Source organism: Hemicordylus capensis, chromosome 2, assembly GCF_027244095.1.
Source record: "Hemicordylus capensis ecotype Gifberg chromosome 2, rHemCap1.1.pri, whole genome shotgun sequence".
Taxonomy (NCBI): Eukaryota; Metazoa; Chordata; class Lepidosauria; order Squamata; family Cordylidae; genus Hemicordylus; species Hemicordylus capensis.
In genome coordinates this window covers 239,046,394-239,069,177 of record NC_069658.1, presented here as the reverse complement: position 1 = coordinate 239,069,177, position 22,784 = coordinate 239,046,394, and the positions used below count along the sequence as shown (strand labels likewise).

The 22,784-nt window shown below is 51.0% G+C and overlaps 1 protein-coding gene across 2 annotated transcripts; it reads right to left on the bottom strand.

The window, feature by feature from the left end:
• Window positions 1–1,626: 1,626 nt before the first annotated feature.
• LOC128345147 (class I histocompatibility antigen, F10 alpha chain-like) lies at window positions 1,627–21,142 on the bottom strand. 2 transcript variants are annotated; one of them, XM_053296638.1, is made up of 6 exons: window positions 20,397–21,142; window positions 15,248–15,523; window positions 8,923–9,198; window positions 6,301–6,582; window positions 5,458–5,544; window positions 1,627–3,683 (listed from the first exon to the last, which is right to left on the bottom strand). In XM_053296638.1, the coding sequence occupies exons 1-6, from the start codon at window positions 20,464–20,466 to the stop codon at window positions 3,646–3,648; spliced, it is 1,029 nt and encodes a 342-aa protein (XP_053152613.1). In that variant the 5' UTR covers window positions 20,467–21,142; the 3' UTR covers window positions 1,627–3,645. The 2 variants fall into 2 exon arrangements, with proteins under 2 accessions (XP_053152613.1, XP_053152614.1); XM_053296639.1 differs by lacking the exon at window positions 20,397–21,142 and adding an exon at window positions 19,042–19,500.
• Between the last annotated feature and the right edge of the window lie 1,642 nt (window positions 21,143–22,784).

Sequence of the window (22,784 nt, the reverse complement as noted above, 5' to 3'; positions counted from 1 at the left end):
TGTCCAGCCCCACAGAGCCCCTAGAGTGGTCCCTCCAAATGCACTGTGGGCGTTGTTTGGAGAAGGGCTGGAATTCAAGGGCTTCCTTTTCAGTTTTCCTTTTACATGCCACGACCACCTTCCCTTCCCAATCAGCCTGCCGTCCACCTCAACTGGCACATGTGGGTGGCCCAGAGATTCCCAGGAAGCAGCCAGGAAGCAGCCTCCCCAGGTCTGGGGCTCTTGCAGGTCAGGCTTTGCCATTTCCACCCTGGGGTCCAAGTGGTATCCCTCTTGTGATCTGCAGCATTCCTCCTTTGCCACAACATCCAGCCATGAAAAGCCTTCCCCATCCCAGTCGGTTCTTAGATGACTGACTGGCTGATCCAGCTGCTGTTTTTTATATCCAATGCCACCAGTATCTCATGGCTGGAGTCTCCAATCATTTGCAAAAAGACAAGAACTGGCTGCTGCCGATTGCCCTCATGCTCCCCTTGCTTCTCACTGGATGAATGGTTGTGATGTCATGGAACGTTTATTAATATTTGTATCTGTCAGAGGCACAAGAGTACACTTGCAAATGCACTGCTTTTGGGGGCAAACTGAATCTCAGTTTGGCTGGCGGAAAACACTCAGGGAGAGACAAGAGAGGATTCTTTGCTGTGCAAGCAGGCAGGGAGGTGGAGTAGGCTTCGGCCAGCTTTCTTCTGGCCTCTAGACCCCTTCCCACCACTTCCCAGCCCTCAGAAGGTTGTGGGCTCAGGGCCAAGACATGTGCTACATTGGACACCTAGTTTGGCCCCACAGGTCTGTCTTTTGCCTACTTCCCACATGGAAAGCGCCCTTATGAGATCATCTTGCTGTCCGTGTGTCCCACAACTTTGCGATGGCTGCACTGATTTGCACCCAATTTGGTAAAGATGTTGTCCACATACGGATGCCTGAACAACATGGTGTGTGATGACCTCATGCACTGCAATCCAAGATGGCGGGCACACAGAAAGTGGGCAGATTAGTTCTCCCCTGAACTGCTCCTTTCTAAGGAAAACAGCTGCTGGCAAGGCCTGATCAGGCTCTGCCAGGGCAACTAGCAGTCACTGAGAAGGAGGAAGATCTAAATGGGGGAAAGCCAATTAAGCTGCTGGTTTTTATAGCGGGGGTAAAACAGACGTTGGCCAAGCCACACCTTTAAAAGTATGTGTAGTTGTTTCGCTCTGAGAAGCAGAGAGTTGGGGACGGGGTGTAGTGGAAGGAGGGCACCCAGGGGAAGCACACCGGTTGTTTCCTGGAACTCTGCCAAGGAGGGAGGGAAGGAGGGTCTCTCTGCAGGCCGCAATCAAGCTGACAGGGAGGAGGAAGAGGAGGAAGGACGGACTGTGGAACAAGCTGGAGAGGAGAGGAGGGTGAAGAAACTCCTGTCATTGTGACCCTTGATCTTTTCTCCCTCCATCTGGCCGAGCACGGGGTGGGGGAGGGAGGGCTGAACAGAGGTGCACTGAGGTGATTTGGGAGCCTGGAGCTAAAGGCCTTTGGAGGCATCATCCCCCTGCGCACGCACACGCACACACACACACACACACAGTGACACACACAGTATTAACACGAGGGTTCTTGAGGGCCCAAACAGCAACAGAACTCACAAGAGTGTAAGAATATAAAACAGGGATATTTATGCAACTATGCACTAGCAGAAACATTTCAACACACAGCTTAACATATTCCTTTCCCACATATTTCTTTCCCTGCTCCCCTCACAGTCTTTAGAGCACCCAGCACAGTTCACCATCACACTCAGCCGCCTGGCACAGTGTGGGCCCAGGGTGTGGCGAACACACACCACCCAGGACAGACTAGAGAGGATTGGGGGGCCCTGGACTTTGGCCCAGAAGTCCAAGGGTAGGAGAGCCTCTGGGGCTGAATATCTGGCTGGCAGCAGTGACAAGAAATCCATCCAGTGGGAAGTGGGGGAGGTGGAGAGCAGCACCTTCTCCAAGGGTTGTCTTGATTGGTCCTCCTTTTTGCCCAGGAAACAGCCGATTCGCTCTCTGCTATTGGCTTCCTGGTTGTGCTCTGCCCAGAGCTCTTTGCCTGGTGAATCTGAATTCAACTGGAGTGGGCTGGGCTGGAGAGAGCAGATCTGAACAATTGTAGGTCAAGAAATGACAGATTGGTCTCCAGACCGCCTGATGTCTCCTCTGGGTTCCCTCAGCTGACTCTGTGGCTGCAATGGAAACATCAAGGTCTCCATTGGGAGGGAGAGCAGGTCTTGGGGTAGCGAGCGTGATTTTGTTAAGCTGGGGCTGCTTTGGTTTGCATTTGGATGGGTGACTCTACGTGAGCAGTGTAAGGAATTCCCCTTAGGGGATTCAACCCTAGCTCAATGGTAGATAAGAGCATCTGCAGGCTTGCCTGAGGAACGTCCCAGGTTCTGGTGTTTTGTTGCAAATCCCTGATGAAAACGATGTCTTTTGAGACCACTTTAAAGCTAGTTTAATTCTCATTGTGCATGAAGGAATAAAGCAGTATTAACAGCCTACTGGTAAACACTATTGCGCTGTGCAGAAGGGAGCTATGTAATTTCTACAGAGGAAAGGTAATCAGAAACAGCTTCCATTTTCAAATGGAGTATTTCTGTATCTACGAATACTCTATATCAGGGTTTCTGAACCTTGGGTCGTCAGATTATGTTGGACTACAAATCCCATCATCCCCTGACATGACTTTTGTGGCTGAGGATGATGGGAGTTGTAGTCCCACATAATCTTGGGGCCCAAGGTTAAGAAGCAGGCGAGGCTCCTTATGATCCCCAAACACTTTGAGCAGCCTGGCAGTTCATGTCATGGAGCTGGCTTACTCAGACCCCTTCATGTGGGGCAGGGGAGTTTTGTGCCTGACAGCAGCAGCAGCTCCTCTGTGGCCTTCAGGGCCCTCCGAAGTACTCTGGATCCTCACACACTTCTCAGCTGCTGTCTTCATTCATTCTTATTCTCCTACCCTGCTTTGCAAAAGAGCCTCCAAAGAGACTAAACAAACTTCAAAGCATCATAAAGTGCAGAAATAAAATAGAAATTTTAGAAATAGCACATCAGCAGTAACACAGAACCAAGGACTAGGGAACCCTCTTTCTTGACCAGCCAAGGTTGAGGGATCAGCCTTCCAAAGGTGAGATGGGAGGGGGCAGTTCAAACTTCCTATGGGAGGGAATTCCAGAGCCTGGGGGCAGCTACAGAAAAGGCCCTGTCCCACCTACTCTGTGTGCCTTGGCATGCAAATCAGGCCTTCCCTAGCAAACCCCAACCAGCAGGCGGAATCCTATGGAAGCAGGTGATCTTGAAGACACCCTGGACCCAAACCATGTTGGGCTTTGAAGGCAAGGAGCAGCACCCCGAACTGAACCCAGAAAGTAACTGAGAGCAAAGTGGGAGCCACTGGCCCTATGGAAGTGGGTCCCAACATTAGCACTACAACATTAGCACTAACTTGGCAACAGCATTTTGCACCTGTCTCATTTTTGAAACAGAGATACTGGCTGATATCCAGACCAAATTACTCTTGAGTAGTCCTACTGAAATCATCATAGTATAACTCCTCTCAGTAGTGCTATGGAGTAATTTATGATGTTGGACACTGCTTTTCCATTCAGTCTTGCAAAGAAGAAGAAGAAACTCATCTGGTGCTGCTTTGTAGTCTCTGTTGGCGTTTCCCTGCAAAGACAAAATCAGCAAGTCAGAGCTGAATGTAACACAGAGATCCTCCAATCCCACCCTTTGCAGAGAGGCAGGGCTGGGATCCTAAATCCCCCAGGGGAGGAGCAAGGTTGGAGTGGGCTCCGGGACAAAAAGTGAAGAAGGGCCCTTGGGTCCCACTCCCAGGGTCCCTGCTTCCTCCTCCCTCTCCCCAGTATATTTGCTGCAAAAGAACATAAACCGACATGCAGTGTAAATTCTGGATTGGAGCCTTGTACACAACAATTCCCTGATACAGCTTACACCTCATCTAAACACTAGTGTGTAAAGGGTTATCCAGCAGAGGCAGCCCAATTCCTAAGGAATGTTTTTTGTGGAGGGAGAGTGAAGGAAGCCAAGAAAAACATTATTATGGTTTTAGCATGTTCTTTAAAAAAGACAGGATTCAAAAAGGGTCCCTAATCTTCTTTAACCAAAGATCTTTTCAGCTGAGTCTCTGTTTCCGGAGGGAAGGGGGAGCTGGAGGAGTGTCAGGCAGCATCCCCTCCCTTCTGATATTTTCTGTGACTGGTTGGCCAATGCTCTGCAATATTATTTCCTTTGCTCTTGAGCCTTTCAGGCTGAGGGAGAGGTGGGCTCAACCTGAGAACTAGTCAGCCAGTCAGGAGGAAGGAGTTATTCTGCCTGACACTCCTGCCTGCCTACTCCTGGGAAGGATTCTTCTCACTTGAAGCCAAGGCGAGTCCTCTAATCAGGAGACAGCAGCATGCCAATTGGTCAGGGAGGTAGGAGATGGAGAGCAAAAGCAGCTGTCACACAGTTTGTCTCCCCCCCCAAACTGCTACCCCTAGTTTGTGCTTAATCTCCAAGGGGAAAGGTCCCAGACATTTCCCCAACAATTGCTACTGGTAAAGTTCAGATGGCTTTCCTAGTCTCATCCCCAAGCCTGTTCTGCTCTGCTCCAATGTAACTGGAGTGCCTCTGGGCCTTCACTCTGGGACACTGGAGGAGAACTCAGAGCAGCATCTGAAGAACTGGGCTGGGTGGGGGGAAGGCAGCTGTGGGAGCACAGAACTGAAGTCCACCTCCCTTGCCCTTTCATGGAAATGAGTGGAGGATATTGAGGCTCAAGGTAAGTAGCAGACTGAGACACAACGACATATTGAGGAGCCTTTGGAGGCTCATAGGGGAGGCTGCCAGGAGAAAGAGGAAGGGAGTGGGGAGAGACAACTCAGTCCATACCCACAGTCAGGACATCATCTAAACCTTCCAAGATGAGAGGGTTCATGGGGAAGAAGTGTCTTTTAAAAATGAATGCCTATATTTATGCAAAAAAATCCCTGGGACTTAATTCAAAGTAAACGTGTTAAGGAAACAGGTGAAGATCTGGCTAGCTATACTTTCTCACCGCCACTTAAATCTGGATGGTGGGGGCTGAATTTTGTCGCTTCCCGGCAGAGGATTATTTAACTACCCAATAGAGAGAATCTTGCTTCTAAAGCACAGGGATGGACTAGATCACCTTTGAGTACTTTCTAGCCCATGTACATTTGAGTATACTTGGGGGGTGGGTACACCCAGGCTTTGAGATATGAGCTCCCCCTGCCAGGAAACCTGTGCCATCTGCACTTCCTTGATTTACATAGCTCCATCTGCATGGCATATTACCCAGAATGAAAAGGCAGTTCTCTGCCCCAAGGAGCTCACAATCTAGGCACACGTGTGTGCCTAGGCACAATCTAGGCACACACACACACATACGACCCAGTAAATGCACTCAGAATTTACTTACTGATGTAGAGGACGATGCCAGTCACCAACAGAACAGCAGCTGCCACTGCCAAGATGGCTCCCACAATGGCTCCCACGGGCAGAGAGGCTGAAATGGGACAAACACACACCAACTGACTCAGAGGGCAGCAGTTCTCCCCGGCCTCATCAGAGATCCTTTAACTGGAGAGACGCCAAGCACCGCACTTGGGAGCCCCTCCCCATGCAGACCCCTGGGCTACGGCCCCCACCCCCTGGACTGCCCTGGACAGAGCAGGATTCCCTCTCTGGGGAGGCCCACCAGAGCCCAGCCTCCAAGTCCTTCAGGGAGGATTGCAAAGCCTTGTCATTGAGAAAGGCCTGGACTTGCCTTATGCTCATTTTATCCCCCATTCAAGCTATCCTGCATAGCCAGAATACCTGCAGGTTTCTTCCTCTGGCTTCCCAGGGCCACTCAGCCCCACCCACCCCCTTGCCTAGTGGCCACATCCCTCCTCCAGCCTTGACCGGCTTCTTTGCACCCCAAGATACACTCGGGGGCCTTCTGGGACCTGCTTGTGTAGCCTCCGATGCCGCTGAAGTGGTTTCCTTGGGGCAGAAGCCATGGGCTGCCTGGCAGAGAAGGATCTCCAGCCCATCCCTGCTGGCCTTGCGTGTCACCTCACTGTGATGCGGCTGAAGCGGTTTCTTCTGGGATTCCCCTCCTTCCTCCATGGTAAAATAAACCACTCCCCATAACCTACCTATGCTGGCCTTGGGCCAAAACAAACACATACATACATACATACCCTACCAGGAACCCCACCCCCCTCTCTGGCAAACCAGCCAGCCCCCCCCCCGACCCACATCCACCCCGGTGTCTCACCAGAGTCCTCCCAGACGAAGTCCACAGGCTCCTCTAGGCTGTCGTGCCTTATGCAGCACCGGTAGTGGCCCCTGTCCTTAGGGTCCATCTCAACGCTGAGCCAGCTGTGGTAGGTTCCATCCGAGTTGGGGCCTTGTCCAAGGAAGGTGTCCTCAGTCCAGACTTTCCCATCCTTCATCCAGTCGATGTCGATCTCCTTGGGGTAGAAGCCGTGGGCCCGGCAGATGTGGGTCTCCATCCCGTCACTGCCTGCCTTGCGTGTCACCTTCACTGTTGGACGCTCTGTGGAAATGACACTGTTAGTCTGCGTGGAGGTACTAGCAGCCTTCTGTCAGCTGGTGGGACGGAGGCTACAGTGCAGCACTTCCAGGCTGGGGCACAGAACCCCGGGGGGTACTTTTAAGGGGGACTCAGAGGAGCCCTCCCCACCTCCCAAGATCATCGACCAGCGAAGAGAGTGCAGTTCCATGGCCTCCTGATCAGAGGATTTGGCTACTACAGTGAGAAGAGTCACATCCAGATGAAGTGATTCTTGAGAAGTGCTATTGAAATTAGTGAGATAAACTGACTTCTCTTAATTTCAGCAGGAGGACTCCTGCGTCACTTAGTCTGGATGTAAGCCAGGGATGGTCTCATGATTACAACCAGTGTGTCTTTGTGTACACACAGATCAAAATTCTCTATGGGATGGCTGAGCTGAATGTTTCAAACAGAAGGGGCACGCTGCTTTAAAAAGGCTGAAACTCCCACTGCAATATAATAGGACCCCACATTCTGCTATCATTTTCTAGCCCCACCTCCACAGATTGGGGATTCTACAACTGCAGCACCCCCAAGAGATGAAACCCTCCAGAGAACGGGCCCCCACAGCATCCTTCAACATCTTGTCATGCTGGAAAAGGCTCAAAGGTAGTAACAAGTGGTTCTCTGAATTGCCCTATGAACCCCTGCAGGACTTTGGGGTGAATATCTCCAGCTCCTTCCATGACTGAGTTAGTTCAGATTCCTCCAAAATGAAAGGTTGTAAACTGATCCTAACTTGGACAGAGTTTGGAGATTTCAAGGGAGGGATGCTGGAAGAGTAGCTCTTCATTGCCCTAGGAGGATGGAGAGTCCTTCAAGTCCTTCCTTCATCTGTACTTTGGCCAAGTCCATATGACTGGTGTGCTAATGTGAACATGCTCCACCAGTTGCACGAGCTCCCAATCACTGGTCGTAGAAACCCAGAAATGAGTTGCACATACAGGTTAAAAATGGCCCATGACCAGGATCCAGCTGATCTGAATCCTGGCTAACGATCCCAAGCAAGTCCCAGTTTTAAGCAGGAGCCACAGCACTTTTCCAGGTTTTTCTGCTCAGTGATCACAGTGTGTGTGATTGGCAGAGCTCAGGCTACGCTGGGTAAGATTATTCCAACAGTCGTTCGAGCACGCCCTTTGGTTTTTATTTTTATGATGAAGCTTAATATTCATTTTAGTTTACAATGCTTAATTATTTTTTAATTATTTAATTATTTTTTAATTAAAACAATTTTTTAAAATTTTTAAGCTTCCACAGGAGCAATCTTCATATGTTCCAAGGTACTGTGTCCTTTAAAAATCTACTTCTTGTCAGATGTATCACTACTACTACTCCAACTCTGGTTTTCCACAAAAATTCTCAAAGTGGTTTACATAGAAAAAATAAATAATAAGTAAAGATGGTTCCCTGACCCCAAAGAGCTCACAATCTAAAAAGACACATAGAGACCAGCAAGAGCCACTGGAAGAGTGCTGTGATGGGACTGGATGGGGACAATTGCTCTCCCTCTGCTTAAGACCACTTTAAAAGGATCCACCACTTTAAATGTGCCTCTTTGCTCAGGTTCGCAGTCAGCAGCCTTAAACTAGAAGTGTGCAAGTTTTCCATCTCAGGGGGCAGAACCCTGTTCCACTTTAAGGCTGAATGCAGAGAGAGGAGCTCGGATAACTTCTGCTGCTCCTCAAACGCCTGGAGTCTCCGTTTGATCTACGAAGGATGGGGAAAGGAGGTCTTAAGCTTGCCAATCTAGGGGCAGTGCAAGTGGGGAGAGGAGGAGGAGGGATTCCCTCAGTCCAGAAGCAAACTTTGCAGGGCTGGCCCAGCTTTCCAAGTGTAGGGGGAGCTTTTCCTTTCAACAAGCCATGAGGGAGGGGCTGCCCGTGACCCTCATCCCACGCCCTGCAGTCCAACCCAGCAGACTGACTATGTGACTCTGCTCTCTGGGTTTGTACCCCTGAAACGGACACAGTTGGTAGGTTCCCGAGCTGCTAGAGTGGACTCTACTACTTGAGGCTGGGGGGGGGGGCGTGTGGCAGGGAGAGGAGAGGAACTGTGCTTTCCATTGTCCATTGTGTGTTTTAATATTCCCCCGAAGGAGAGAATGAGAAGAGAGGGACGTCCAGGTCCCGTTGTATGTCCCTGCAGGGCTAGTTTTCTCCTTCCAGGTGATGGTTTGATTTCCAAAATGGGATTGTATGATTATTGTATGATTTCCAAAATGGGATTTCCTCTCCCTCAGCTGCGGCCTGAACTGGTACTGCCCAAGACGTCTCTCCATGTCTGTGAGGAAAAGTAAAGCTCCCCCCCCCACACCCTCCTCACCTCTCCTCAGCAGCGTCTCCTTCCCGTAGTCCAGGTACTTCTGCAGCCACTCAATGCATTCCTCCTCCAGGTACTCCTTATACCCCTGGGCATAGCCTGGCTCAGCCTCCCGCTTCCTCTTGGTCATTTCGGCTGCCGCGTCGGCTGCCGTCCAGGTGCGGGTCTCCTTGTCGAAGCTGAGGAAGTCCCTCCCGTCATATGCATCCTGCTGATAGCCTCCTTTGTGCCCGTCTTTGCTCAGCTCGCAGCCGTACATGAACTGCAAGGTGTGGAGCCCTGAAAGAGAGGCAGAAAAGGGGGGGGGGTGAACGAGTGAGGTGGCCAGGCTGGGGGGGGGCTCCTCTTCTCGGGCATCCTGGCTGAAGGGGGCTCCCGGGATACTGTGTTGCCCGCCCAGGCGTGTCAGTGGGGCTGGTTGCTAGAGACCCCAAACGGCAGCAGGACCCACCCAGCCCAGGGAGTGGACAGTGGGGTGTGTGTGTGTTGAGAGGAACCCGACAGGAGAGTGGCGGGAGTGTCATCCTCCTGCTGGGGGAGGCAGCGCCAGGAATGTCTCGGCCACTGCAGCCCCTTCCTTCCATCAATGGTGGGGAAAGAAGTGCTTGCAGTGGGGAGAGCACCCCCTTTCCCCTACTGAGTGGGTGGGGTGATGTCGGCCAATCCGGGGCTTTTCAAGCTCCTGCCCCAAATACTCCCCCCCCCCTTTCCAATCGTGCCCAGAGCTACTGAGAAGCCAGTTCTCCACCTCGGGAGTAGGGGTTACTCCCAGATAAAGGTGCAGAGGATTGTGGCCTTGGGAGGGAGCCCGTGCCCGGGAACTGGGGAGGGGCTATTGTGTATTTCTATTCTAGATGCCACCTTGGGGGCTCTATGGAAAGGAAATGAGAGAGAGAGGGAGAGAGAGATGCTCGGACCTCAGTGCAGATGCTGGACCCTCCCCTCGGCAGAGAGCCGCTTTTGCTGTTGACTTTCCCCACCTCCTCCTGCCACAGAGAGGGTGTCACCCACCCACCCACCCACCCACCACTGGCCCAGCCGCCCTGGGGAATTTAGGGTCAGGGAAGGCCAAGTCAATAAAGCACTGTGTGAAGACTATTTCATTTGAAATGAAGCTTCTCACCATTTTTCTCCTCATTTTAATTCATGATTTTATAAGCAGAGATAAAGGCAACTAATGCTCAGAGGGAGGCAGAACATCCCTTGGTGGACTCTCCTGTCCTTTGGAGGGGGTGTCTTTGGGAGGGTGGGACGGTTTGCAATAAGTGCCAAGCCTCCCTCGGGATGCTTTTGGATACCTTTCCCCCTCCCCCAATATCCCTGAGTCTTTCCTCCATCTGTTTAAAAATGTAACCCCTCTCCTGTGTTGCTTAGGGGTATCCAGTTATTTTTGAAGGGAGGGAAGGAGGGGGAGGAACATGATCATGTCAACATCCCCCACCCCCCGTCATTGATTTTGTTTTCACTAAGAAGATATTTGTGAGAATATCATGCAAAGACTCTTGTGAGGACTGGGAAGTTCTGGTTGACAATGTAGACAATTCCTCGGATGCAGCCCCAGGGGCAGCTGGGAAGGTAAATAAAGTTGCATAGGATGCTGTGCAGCCTCTGCCTTAATTACTGCCACAACAGCCCTGCAAGGGAGGCCAGAGTTATTGCCACTCTACAGCTGAGCAACTGAAGCAACTGCGATCACAGCCGGGATTTGAACTTGGGCTCAAGGACCACAAACGAGGTCTCTCTGGTCGCCTGTGCTCAGTGAGTGGAGGATGTAAAGATATTAACATACATGGCACACACAGATATATGTCTGTAGTGGCTTAGAGACAGAGTGGTTTGTGCTGGATTCAGTTTAGGGTGAAAAATAAACAGAGATACAAAGCCCAGCTGCTAGTTTTCAAAAGAGCTCCCCCTCGATGCCTTTCCAAGACTTTGCTTTCAGGAAGGACTTGCTTTGAGCAAGGCCAGGCAACTCCTCTCAAGGGGCTCCTTCCAGGGGACAACCCCAGAAAGTTTGGCTCCTTTTGTCAGACCTGCCCACCCACCACAGCTGGAGTGGGCAGGAGGCAGGCTGGACTGCCATGGGCAGCTGCCACTTCTGCTCCTCTCTCCCCCCAAGAGGCTCCAGCTGCCCTCGGTATCCTCCCCCCACCTTGCCTCACCAGCATTCCCACCCTTCCAGGCGGCTGGGCACGGTGAGGGTCAAGGCCCAGCTGCAGCTGTGTCTGGATGGCCCAAAGCAGACACCGGAAAGGGGCCAGAGCTGCTGTGGACTCTCTCTCTCTCCCTCTCCTGGCATGGCTGGGCCCTTTGCTGGGAGTCTGGTACCATCAGGCAACTCACGGACAGGGTGGGGGGGGGCAGCAGGGGAGGGAGGCCATGCAGGCAGAAGTGGGATGGGGGGTGCATGTGTGCAGGCATGAGAGTGGGGGCATCCGAGACGCAGGCTGGGAGCCCAGTCAGGGCCTGGCAAGTGGCAGGAAAGGAAGGTCAAGCCGGGGTGGCCTGGCTGGCCAGGCAGAAGGGCTTGGAGTCAGAAGGGCTTGGCTCCAAGTGAGCGAGTAAAAACAGTAAGGAAAGAAAGAGGAACCCTCCAGGGAATCACAAGGCAAGCAGGACATGCCCCAAATGATCCCTATCTAGCAGTTTGCTGGGCTTAGTGGGAAAGGTGGGTGTCCAGGCCCCTCCCTAAGGCATATGCAACTGGGCTGGCCTGGAATGCCTTCCTCGGCCCTATTCCCCCCTGGAGATGGCTGGCTGGGGACGCCTTGGGCAGGGGGAAAGGGGACCAGATCCTGCTGGGTGCTGGATGCCCCCCCCTGTGCTGCACCCTGCCCACCCACCTGCCATGCCTCTTCCAGCTGCAGCAGCATCAATCCCACTCGTGCTGGGTGGGCGTGAGAGGGGACACACCCCTTTGCTAGGCCTGCCTGACTTGTGGCTGGGATGCTGCGTGTTCACGTGAGCCCTCATTCCAACTAATTCCTTAACTGAAAATGAATGTCCAATGTGCCCCTGAGGGGGCCTTGGCTGGTGGGTGCAGCCCCACCCCGTTTACTGGACCTGGGAAGCACTTTCTTTAGAGCCTCTGCCCTGGGACTGAGAGAACTAGTCACAGGGTATATGTTGGAGGGTCTGCCTGCGTGTGGCTGCACTTGGGCTTATGCTGGGAATCCTTGGCCAGCAGCGTCTGAGCAAAAGGCAGACTGGAGTTCTACATCCACACAGCTCACCCTTCTGCATTGTCTTCCTTTAGGCCAGTCACACTGTGTTCCATGGGGATTACTCCCAGGGTTAGGGTTAGGTATTTGACCTTTCCCTTCTTGCACATTTTTTCCTTTGTTTCTCTCCTCTTGGATCCTCCCTTTGTCCAAGATGCTTGATCTCTCAGAAAGTATTTTCTCTCTCTCCCCTTCTCAACAATCTTTCTTATTAAATCTCAAGTATTTGAGCCTCTTCTAAGCATATATCCTTTCTCTGTGTAATTCATATTCTGATATACAAACCTATCCACTGAGTAGCTAATTCTTTGTTTAGTTTGTTCCAGGAAAACGCCTCAAGCTGCCAGAAGGGGAAACAGGATTGCTCTTAGGTTAGGCTTAGGCTTAGATCCATTTAGTAGAGAAAAGGGTTAGGGGGCATGGGGTGGATGGGTGGACTTTCTTATTCACAATATCCTTCTTAACAGTAGCTTCAAATGCCACACATTGTATGCTTCTTAGAATCTTATAGTTTGCTTATGCTTATATTTGGATGTACCTTTTGCCCCACATTAACCATTTTATGAATCTGTTGCCACACATCTGCCAGTCTATATGTCTCAAGTCTTTGAATAATTTTTTCCCCAAAGGTGTGGTCATTGAGTTTGGGATCTAATCATACAAAAAGCCCATTGAGGCAATAAGAGGACCCATTTGTCAGGTGCCCCCTTTGGTTGGATCGGTGACCTCTCCCCATGACAGGAAGACACAAGATTCAAGTCCTCCAAAAGTGAGGGCCAAGCTAGCCAAAATTTCCCCACAGGTGGAGCCTCTAGAGCTGCTTCCTAGAGTGAACACGCTGGCCCATCGAGGCTGAGAGCTAATTTCCCCTAGGTTGAGAGCTGATCCTCCGCTGGGTGGGATTTCCACTGTGGGAGAGAGAGAGAACAAGGGCAGCTCTTCCCCTGAAGAGAGAAATCTCATGGATCAATACTTCTAAATTAGCTGGCATCCAAGTAGTTAGGCAAGAGCCAGCCAGTCAAGTAGCGCATTGCTGCCATCTAGCGACGTTTGAGGAAAGTGCAGCCACAGTTACTCAGATTAAAAGATTACATTGACAGTCTCAAAACTGACGTGTGTCAACAGCTGGGGACCCCCCAAAAGGTGCCAGTCACTCTAAATCCACAACACCAGCCCCTTTTCAAAACCAATCCTTGCATGCTTTGAAAGTGGCATGAAGGACAGGGAGGAGCCAAGGTTGGCGTGGGAGCTCCCTGGGAGTAGAGTTGCCAGGCCCCACCGAAATTCCAGGTTTCACCTGGCTTTTAAGCCTCTCACCCAGATTGCTTAGACCTCTCTGATTCGCCCAGATTTCAGCTTTCTTTCCCCCCCTTTTTTTTAAAAGCTAAGCTCTAGCCCAGGGGTGCACAACTCAAATGACCTGGTGGGCCGAAACTGACCGTGACTTGGCTCATGGGGGCCGAGGTCAATTTTTAGGGTGCTGATTATTAAAGTAGCAATATCAATCAATTAATTAAATCAAATTAAAGTGAAATTTATTAAAATGAATTTAATCAAATGTAACTTCTGAAGTTCTGGCAGGCCAAGATGAATTAAAATTAATATAAAATAAATTGAATTAAAATTCATTCTAATAAAATAAGTACAATACAATCTGTACAAAATACATAATTGGCTGCCAATAGGTTCCTGGGCAAAATACAAGGTGCTGGTTATAACCTATAAAGCCCGCCCTAAATGGCTTGGGCCCTAGGTATTTAAGAGAACGTCTTCTTCATTATGAGCCCCACTGCCCATTGAGGCCCCAAAGACGATAAATTTGGAGCTTTAAAGAATTATTTTAAAAATAAAAATCTGGGTGAGGGGGTGAAAGTTGCTTCATGGGTTTGAAAAGAGCCAGCTGGTCTGCCCAGCCAGCTTCTTTGGGACTCCATTTTCAAAGTTTGTCCACAAAGGAGTGACTGCAGATTCACAGCTATGTTTAGGCTGGTATGTCTGCCTTAGGCTACAGGGTCTCCCCACTCCTTCAACAGAATGGGAAATGGAAATGCTTCCATTTTGAAAGCTGAGCGGGGAGGCTTCATGGGGGAGGGACTGTGCAATGGATATTTTTCCTGCTGCAAAATTAAAATTCATCACATGTGGAAAATGAAGACATGGCAACCTTTGCCCCTCCATCTTAGGAGGCAGCTCTTACCCCACCCACCACACACCCCAGTGCCCGAAAAGGTCCTTGATCTTCATTTTCCTCTTCAGGGATGAAGGGGTGGCCTCTCCCTACTCCTCTCCCCTACACCCACTCCCTGTAGGCTGCTGGGGTGGGGAGGGGAGGAATAGATAAAGAAGCTTCTCCCTCCACTATCTACTTCCCACCGAGCAGCCACCCCTCCTGTGGCCAGTGGCCCAGGGATGAAGGGACTATCTGGGCTGGGGGCAGTATGGAGATGGAAAGACATGCCGAGGCACAGCAAAGGAAGAAGCTGAAGCAGCTGCTGGTGGGGATGCTCTAGCCCGGGGGAGGGGGTCCAACCTTGCCCCACCAGCTGATGTGGAACTACAACTCCCAGAATTCCCAAGCACAGTGGCCAACAGGCAGGGATACTGGGAACTGTAACCCAACATCTGCAGCAGGGCTAAGGCTGGACACACCTGCTCTAGTCAGAGCATATGTGGGGTTGCGCGGGGGGGGGGGGGGGTGAGGTAACATTTCGGAAGGAGGAGAAGATTCTTTGCTAGAGGAGTGCATGCCAGGTCCTCTCACTCTGTCCATGTCCAGCGGCTCTCGTGCAGAGCCATATTTAATGCATGGACTGAAAGAGCCAAAAGGTTGCTGGTGCTCAGAGCAGGGAAAGGCCTCTTGGCAGAGCCCAACAGGAAGGCCACTCACCTTGTAAAGGTTTAAGTGCTGCTGTGTCTTTAAAGTTCAGGTAAGTGGTTCAGCTGACAGTTGTTGATCTCCTGGGATAGGACTGCTAAGCATATGGATGGCTGCTACCTTTAACTAACATTATTTGCTTTTCTGTATCTCTTGCAATATTACAATGACAATCACATGAATCCCCCTATGTGGGGAGGAATCCCTGGGCCCCTCCCCCGCCTCCACTCACCTCCACTCTGGTTGTAGCGAGCCTGCAGTTTAGTCAGGGCATCTCTGAACGCCAGCTCATTGCCCAGAAGGATCTGGGTCTGCGTGTCCCAGTACTCAGGATCATCCTTCACCACCTTCTCTATCCAGGGCACTAGAGGCAGCTTCTTCCTGGTGTTGCTGTCATAGTGAACAAAGGGCTGGCCATCCACGTACCCCACAGCAATGAACTGGGGCAGCCTGTGGCCAGGCTCCCACACACTCATGTAGAAATTTTGCAAGGAGTGGGAGGAAGAGCCTGCAAAAGACACAAATAAGGGGAACACAGTTAGGGGGCATCTGCAGCCCTTCAGAAGTCCTGCCATCCTGCACCAGCCCCACTGAGACCCTGCATGTGTGGGGAGGGGGGCTCAGTATAAGCAGGGAGGGATGCACAGGCAGGAGAGGGAAGCCCCTGTTAACTTGGCAAAGAGGCACCTTTTACGGTGGTGATTCTCTTTATTGAGCAGGGGGAGAGGAACTGGCCCTATCCACCCCTAGCACAGAACCTCCAGTGACTGTTGCTGGTGTCTATCTTGTGTTTCTTTTTAGATTGTGAGCCCTTTGGGGACAGGGATCCATCTTATTTATTTGTTATTTCTTTGTGCAAACCGCCCTGAGCCATTTTTGGAAGGGCGGTATTTTTGGAAGTGTGAAGGAGCTGGGAAGGGCAAACTGGTACTGTGGGGTGAGGAAGAGGAGGCCGCAAGGGCCGTGTGTGTGTGTGTGTGCGTGCAATGAGGGAGAGGGAAGAATGCGAGGAATAAAGAAGACTTGGGGATGAATGTCTCACTCTGGGGAAAGGGAGGCAGGAGAAATATTTCCATAGAAGCAGACAGTTTCTGTATAATATAATTTCTCATATAACAATCCCTGACTTTTTCTGGTGGGGTCGGGGGGAGGAATGCAACTGTGGAGACCTGCAGAGAGGGAGGGGCTTCCCAACACCTTTCCTCCCTGTTTGGCTTTCCCTGCCAAAAAATGGCTTTTCTCCTCCCTCCATAGAGAGCATTCTTTCCAAAGAAACAGGTGTGTGCACACGCCTCTCTCTGCGCCTGCCTGTGTGTCTTGCTCAGTCTGTCATGCTCCTTCTGGGGCTACTCATCTCGGTGTAGTTTCCCCCTAAACAATTTTTGAACACAACACAGATGTGGAAACCTGCAGAGAATTCACTTTTCTTTCCTGTTGGGCTTGGCTAAAAATTGCTACCCCCACCCCAGCATGTGGAATGAATAATATGGTTATGAAGTGCAACCCATCTCTCTTCAAAAGGGGTGGCCCTGTTGGTCTATTGCAGCCGCAGTGTGCTGTGCCATCTTAAAGACGGATACAGCACAGAAGATTTTATGGGGTGAACTTGAAGCCCACTTTTTCAGAGCCCTGAAGTGATATCATCAGCTGGCAGACAGTGCAGTTTCTCTCTCTCTCTCACTCACACACACACAAGGATAACACACCAAGCATCTGATAATGTTGTGGTAAAATATATTTGTTAGTCCTTAAAGATGCCATGATATATTGAGGCTCTTCTCATGATCAGTGAGATGAGCCTGGATGGGGTTTGTGGGGAGAGCAGGCTAAACCTGCTCTCCCCGCAGACGAGCAGTCAGTCTGATCTGGGAGGCCAAACCGGCCACCCACACAACTGCCGGCTCCATTATGGAGCCGATGGGGGCTGGGGGGATTGGGGGCTGCGTGGCCCCCGGAAGCTCCAGCATGCCCTGCCCCGAGCACGCAGGTCATGCTGGAGAGACCCCCAAGCTGGGAGGCTGCTTTGGAGCCTCCCGGTCAGGTGTCTACTCTTGAGCTGCCGCAGCGCGGAGCCATGCCACAGCAACACACGGTTTTAAAAAACCAGGGTTTGCGGAGCACTCGCAAACCCTGGGGCGGTTTCTCCAGACGCCAGGTAAGAGGACCCAGTTTGGCTTCTCTCTACACTACCTAGTTCACCACCTAGAATTAATTTCCTGTTTTGTCAACATAAAGACTGCAGTTTCTCTCTTGTCTTCTGCTCTCCGCTTTGCAAGGAGACTCCATGTTCCAATCTGTGCTGGTGACAGACCAGAGTCACTGCCAGATATTTTGGGGTGTTTTTTTAGTGATGGTGAGGAGGGTCACCAATTGTGTCTTCCTCTTTTAGGGGCTCCCTCCATGTCACACCTGGCAGAAACGAGTATATTAACACTGCCTAAGATCTCCTGCCCTCCATCTTAAGACGATCTGAACTGCAGCCTTTGGGGCTCCTCCATTAGGCCCAAGTTTTCTCTCCCCCTCAGGCTCAATTCTTTTGTGTGACATCCAGCGTGAAAAAGAGGCCTGGAGGATTCAGACATGTGCTGCTGGCTACTTTGCAAAAGGTTAACTGGACCCAATGAAAGGTACAGACCTGCTTTGTCCTTTGAAGAGACATTCTCTTGCCTTCCCCAAGTCTATTGGGGAGGCAGACAAATAAGTGGAGGGAGTGAGATGGAGGTTGGATTGGCTGGAGGGGTCCACGTGCATCAGGAGGGAGATGCAGCAGAGGCAGCCCTAAAGAAAGGGCTGCTGCCTCCCAGCTCCAGTGGCCTTCAGGGCAAAGAAGCAGTTGAGAGCCAGCGTGGTGTAGTGGTTAGAGTGCTGGACTAGGACCGGGGAGACCGGAGTTCCAATCCCCATTCAGCCATGAGACTATCTAGGTGACTCTGGGCCAGTCACTTCTCTCTCAACCTAACCTACTTCACAGGGTTGTTGTGAAAGAGAAACTCAAGTATGTAGTACATCACTCTGGGCTCCTTGGAGGAAGAGCAGGATATAAATGTAATAATAATAATAATAATACAATAGCACCCTCTGGTGTCTGAAGAGAACATGGCTACAGATTCCTCATTCTCAGCTGATTTCCCAGAAGAGGCAAGGCATGACCATGGAATTAAAGGACCAGATTAATTGTTCTTCATCTGGCAATGGGGCTTCGCCATGTCTTGTGTCGACTCTCCTCCCATCCCTGCCCCCCAGGGATAAGTATGACAGTTGCTCGTGGGGACTAATGTAGACATCCAGGACTAGAGTGGAGCTGGGACTGAGCAGCCAGGGAGAGGGGCTGGGACCAGGACTACAGCCTTGGTGGAGAAGGGCTGAATCTTCTTCTACCCACACAGGGGGGGTTGCCGCAGCTCCACTCCAAATCCCCCTCCTTGCAATTTAGAAGAATGAGATCATGCAAGGCAAATGACATGCGAGCCTCTGGATGGGGAGGTTTACAAATGTGATAAATAAATAAATAAATAAATAAATAGAATGCAGTTTACTCTCCGATGTGATCATGTCAGTAATCAGCCTCAGGGGGTCATGATGGAGCCTGTTTTGCCATTTTGAACATAAACTGGATTTGCAAAGCCCTGACTGGCTGGTCTTTATGTCAGTAACAAAATCACCTAACCACATGCCCGCCTCCCTCCAAGCAGAATTCAAAGTGTAAAAATACCAGAACAATACATTAAATAAAATAAAAGATTCAAACAAGCTTGCGATCAGAGAACTAGTTGTTCTGGGGATAAACATAAATAACCATGTACTGCCCCCCATCTTAAGGCAATCTGCAGCCTTCAGGGCTCTTCCATTAGGCCCAAATTTTCTCTCCCCCTCAAGCTGGGCTCTATGGAGGCAGAGCAGGATATAAATGCAAAAAGAAATATAAAAATAACTATGCAAATGCTTAAATGCTCAGTCAGTTGTTAGGATGGGAGGCATCTTCAACCCACAAGCAAGGGTGCTTTGGTATAGCACACACACACACACCTCTCGCATTTAAAAGATCTGCAGCTTTCTGAGATCTCTCTCATTCCTCCTTCTAGGTCAACTTTCTTTCAAGGACGATCCAATGAGGGCAGGAGGGAGCTGGAAACCATTCCCAAGACCCCTGCCCAGTCATCTGCCCACCCCACCCCGCCTCGTTCAAAGCACAAACTCGGAGCAAGCCTGCCCTCGGTTACATGCATCTGGGCTCAGAGCAGCTGGGGAAGTTGTCCTCTGTGGCCAGGAGGACCCACAGAACCACAAAGGTCCTTCCTTCCATGTGCCCCAGATCAGAAAAGCCAGGATGAAGCTGTCCCTCCCACCCCGAGGATTTCCAAAGCCTTCCCCACTGCTCCCTGCTCTAGACAACAACCCAAACGTGGGGCCGGGCAAGGAGGCTTCCTCAGGTAGCAGATTGACTGGAGCCCCAACAGACCCACCAACAGCACCACCATGTGGTCTGAATTAGGTTGCAGCTTCTTCCTCCCCACTCAGTCTGAGGTGTCCACAATGCTGTGCCCGGTGCTGGGCAGAGAGAAGGCAAAAGTGACCCTAGAACTGCTTACCAATTGCACACTGGAGAGGAACACAGAAGCCTTTGTGGGAAGGGGAAGGACATCTGAGGAAGCCAAAGGTCTGCATGACTGACGCACCTTTCCTGGGCGTGGGGAGCGGGGGAGAGGTTGTCTCTTCATCCAGGCAAACATGCAGCCCAGGAGAGAAAGAGGCATTCCCCACCCCCACCCACTGCTCTGGCATCCCAATGCCAGGCCAACTTTTTTGTGTGTGCGAATCACACACACACACACACACAAACACACCCAATATACGCAGCATTTTCAGCAGGGCAAGTTTGCCGAGAGGCAGACAGAAAAAGGAACAGGCTTCAGAATCAGAGAAGAAGGAAAACATGATGAGAAATTGCCAAAGAGATTCTGCCGAGATTTAGCACTCGGCTCAGAGATCCCACATAACATCATGGAGAATCCTGTGATCCATTCCTATTATCGCCAGTTATACTGGTAAGGACTAAAGAGCGTTTGTGGGGAGGGGAGGAGAATTTGTTTTTATGTTTGCTAGACCCTCCTCGAGTTAAGTTCTCTACCGGACAGAACAAGAGGTGCGGTCCCTGCCCCAGAGCGCTTACTAAGACATACAGGCTACCTAATAGGGATTCGCAAAGGGAGAGCTCGGGCACTGTTTGGGATCCAGCATCCAAAAGCTCCCCCCACCCCTCGCCTTACTGCAGGCCGGGGGAACCGATTGCATCGAAGGCTCTGCTTCTCCCACCCCGAACCCAGGTTCAAATTCTGCCCCCCGCGAGCAAACGGGGGGCGCTTCGCCGCAGAAATACTCACCGAGGCAGGACCCCAGCAGCAGAAGGGCAGCCGCCCCCAGGAGCAACAGGGGCCCACGAGGGAAACCCATCCCGAGCTCACGTCCGACCACCTCACTGTCTTCTCGAGAGTTTGTGCTCCCCACTTCCTTTCCGGAATCCCCTTCAGGGGCGGCGGATGACTCGGCTGCGGAAATGGGGGAAAATAAAGGGAGGGAGGAGGAAATGGGGTCAGATCGGTGGGGCGCTCGCTGGGAGGGTCTCGGGGCGGGCCAGTGCTCCACATGAATGAGTGACGGAGCTCAAATGCTGCTTCTTAGTGAGAGAATCAGGCAGCCCTGCAGGCAGCAGCAGGCAAAGGAGAGACGGGGGGGCTGCGTGGCGGCTGTTCTCCTCCCGCTACAGCGCCTGGCAGCAGCACCTGTTTGCGGGCTTGAAGTCCGTGTGTGAAATAGCAAGAGAGCCAGAGGAACTTGACTTCAACTGTATTCCTTCAAGGAGGTGAATCCAAAATGCATCTTTGAGCATGCAGGAGATGGAAGGGCTGCTGCCCCCTGGAGAAGTAATCCATGGATGGGCGAGTTTCATTTTGTCTTGGAAAAAGGAATTCCTCTGTCTTCATTCATTGTGTTAGCAGGAAGCCCTCCTTTGAGCCTCCTCCGGGCCCTCCTGGGGATTCTGCAGCCAGCAGAGGGCGCTGCCCATCGTGAAAGGGAGGAGAGGGACGATTCCTTTCTTTCTTTCTCTCAAAGATCACGCCGGGCAACTTTCCTAAAACGCAAAGTCCTAGTGATAATATATCCTTATTATTAAAATGTTATAAAAACATTATAACCACTTAAATAGCCCTACAATGTAAGCAAAGAGCCAAGCATGCTCTTCGTGTGTGTGTATTTTAGCCGCTTTGAGTGCAACCTTGCAGAAAAGCGGCGTAAATGTGTGAAATAATAAGAAATATTGCATCTTCTCAAAAATCACCTGACAAATTCCTAATGGGCCGAACAAAAGGTCAGTTTTAAAAAAGAAATGCCTTATAATCCTTTTTGAAAGCAAATAAAGAGCTACAACAGTGCCTTACCTTTTACGGAGCCAAACATCAAGGCCTTGCTGCAGATGAAATGTTGCATGAGGAGGTGTCGGTTTTTAGGCCTCGGCTTTTCACATCTTATATTTCATTTTAATGAAATATTATCAGTAGGACTACTCAGAAGTAATTCAGTCTGACTTTCAGCCAGTGCTGGCAGAATGGTCTCCATTTATTAATTTTTATACAAATGGAACTCATACCAATTGCTTGATGTTCAATGTGTGAAATTCAGTTTAAAAGTTGGGAATCCACACTATACTTAGCAGATTCTTTTTGATGATGTAACCAATTCAAGATTCTTAGTTGCATCCCCAGCAAGATTTCCTACTGGGAAACTTTAAAACACCATCTATTTCCAACAGATTATGGGTGATGGCAGTTCTGTTGTGGGTGCCGCTGAGGGCCTTTCCAGCCTGACCATGTTGTTTCTGGGGCAAAATGGGGCAAGGCCTGGCAGGGGGCAAAGGCTGCTCTGGAAATGAACCGGGGTGTGTGTGAGAGAAATGCTGCTGTATTCAGGCCTCTGGAAATCTCTGAGGCATGGCATGAAGCAGACTGGAATGAATTGGGTTAAAAGGGAGGGGCACGGCAGCCTGCCCTTATCACTGGCGACTAGGGATGTGCCCAGAACCGCTCCTCTGCGTTTCGGAGGTGGTGGGGGAGGGTGCACACAGCCCTCTCGCCGCTTTCCCCCCGCCAGCGCTCGTTACTTTAAAAAACCTTCGGGGCGCAGCATACCTCCCTGCCGCCCTGTTGTCGTCATCCTGTCATGTGCGCGTTGTTGTCATCCTGTCATGTGCGCGTTGTTGTCATCCTGTCATGTGCCCGTCTGTCATGCACGTGCATGCATGCGACAGGCGCACATGCGCCTGATACTTCCAGCCGAGGATGGCAATGGGGCGACAGGGAGGTACGCTGATACCCCAAGGGACTTTGATACAACGGAGCGCTGGCGGGGGAAGTGCGGTGGGAGGGGTAAGTGCACCCACCCCCACCCTTAAAGGAGAACCCCCACTGCCTGTGAAAGCCGAAATGGCCCCGGTGGCCAAAAAGTTTCAGAGGCTTCTATAATGGCCTCCAAAACGTTTCGGGCACAAACCTACTGGCGCCCACAGAACTCTGTGTTTGTCTTTGGTAGAATACAGGAAGGGTTGACCATTGCCTCCTTCCACACAGTATGAGATGATGCCTTTCAGCATCTTCCTGTATCACTGCTGCCCAATATAGTACCAGCGGGGATTCGAACCGGCAACTTCTTGCTCGATCGTCAAGCATTTCTCCGCTGAGCCATTAGTTTACTAAGTTATGTTTCAATTTTGATGT

Bases quoted from the DNA above. Each gene is read 5' to 3' on its own strand.
- LOC128345147 (XM_053296638.1), bottom strand. From the start codon at position 20,466: ATGGGTTTCCCTCGTGGGCCCCTGTTGCTCCTGGGGGCGGCTGCCCTT. The intron at 5,545-6,300 runs GTGAGACACCGG...GTCCCATTTCAG, and splicing joins CTTCGTCTGGGAGGACTCTG to CCTCTCTGCCCGTGGGAGCC. The intron at 3,684-5,457 runs GTAAGTAAATTC...TTGTCTTTGCAG, and splicing joins TGGCATCGTCCTCTACATCA to GGAAACGCCAACAGAGACTA.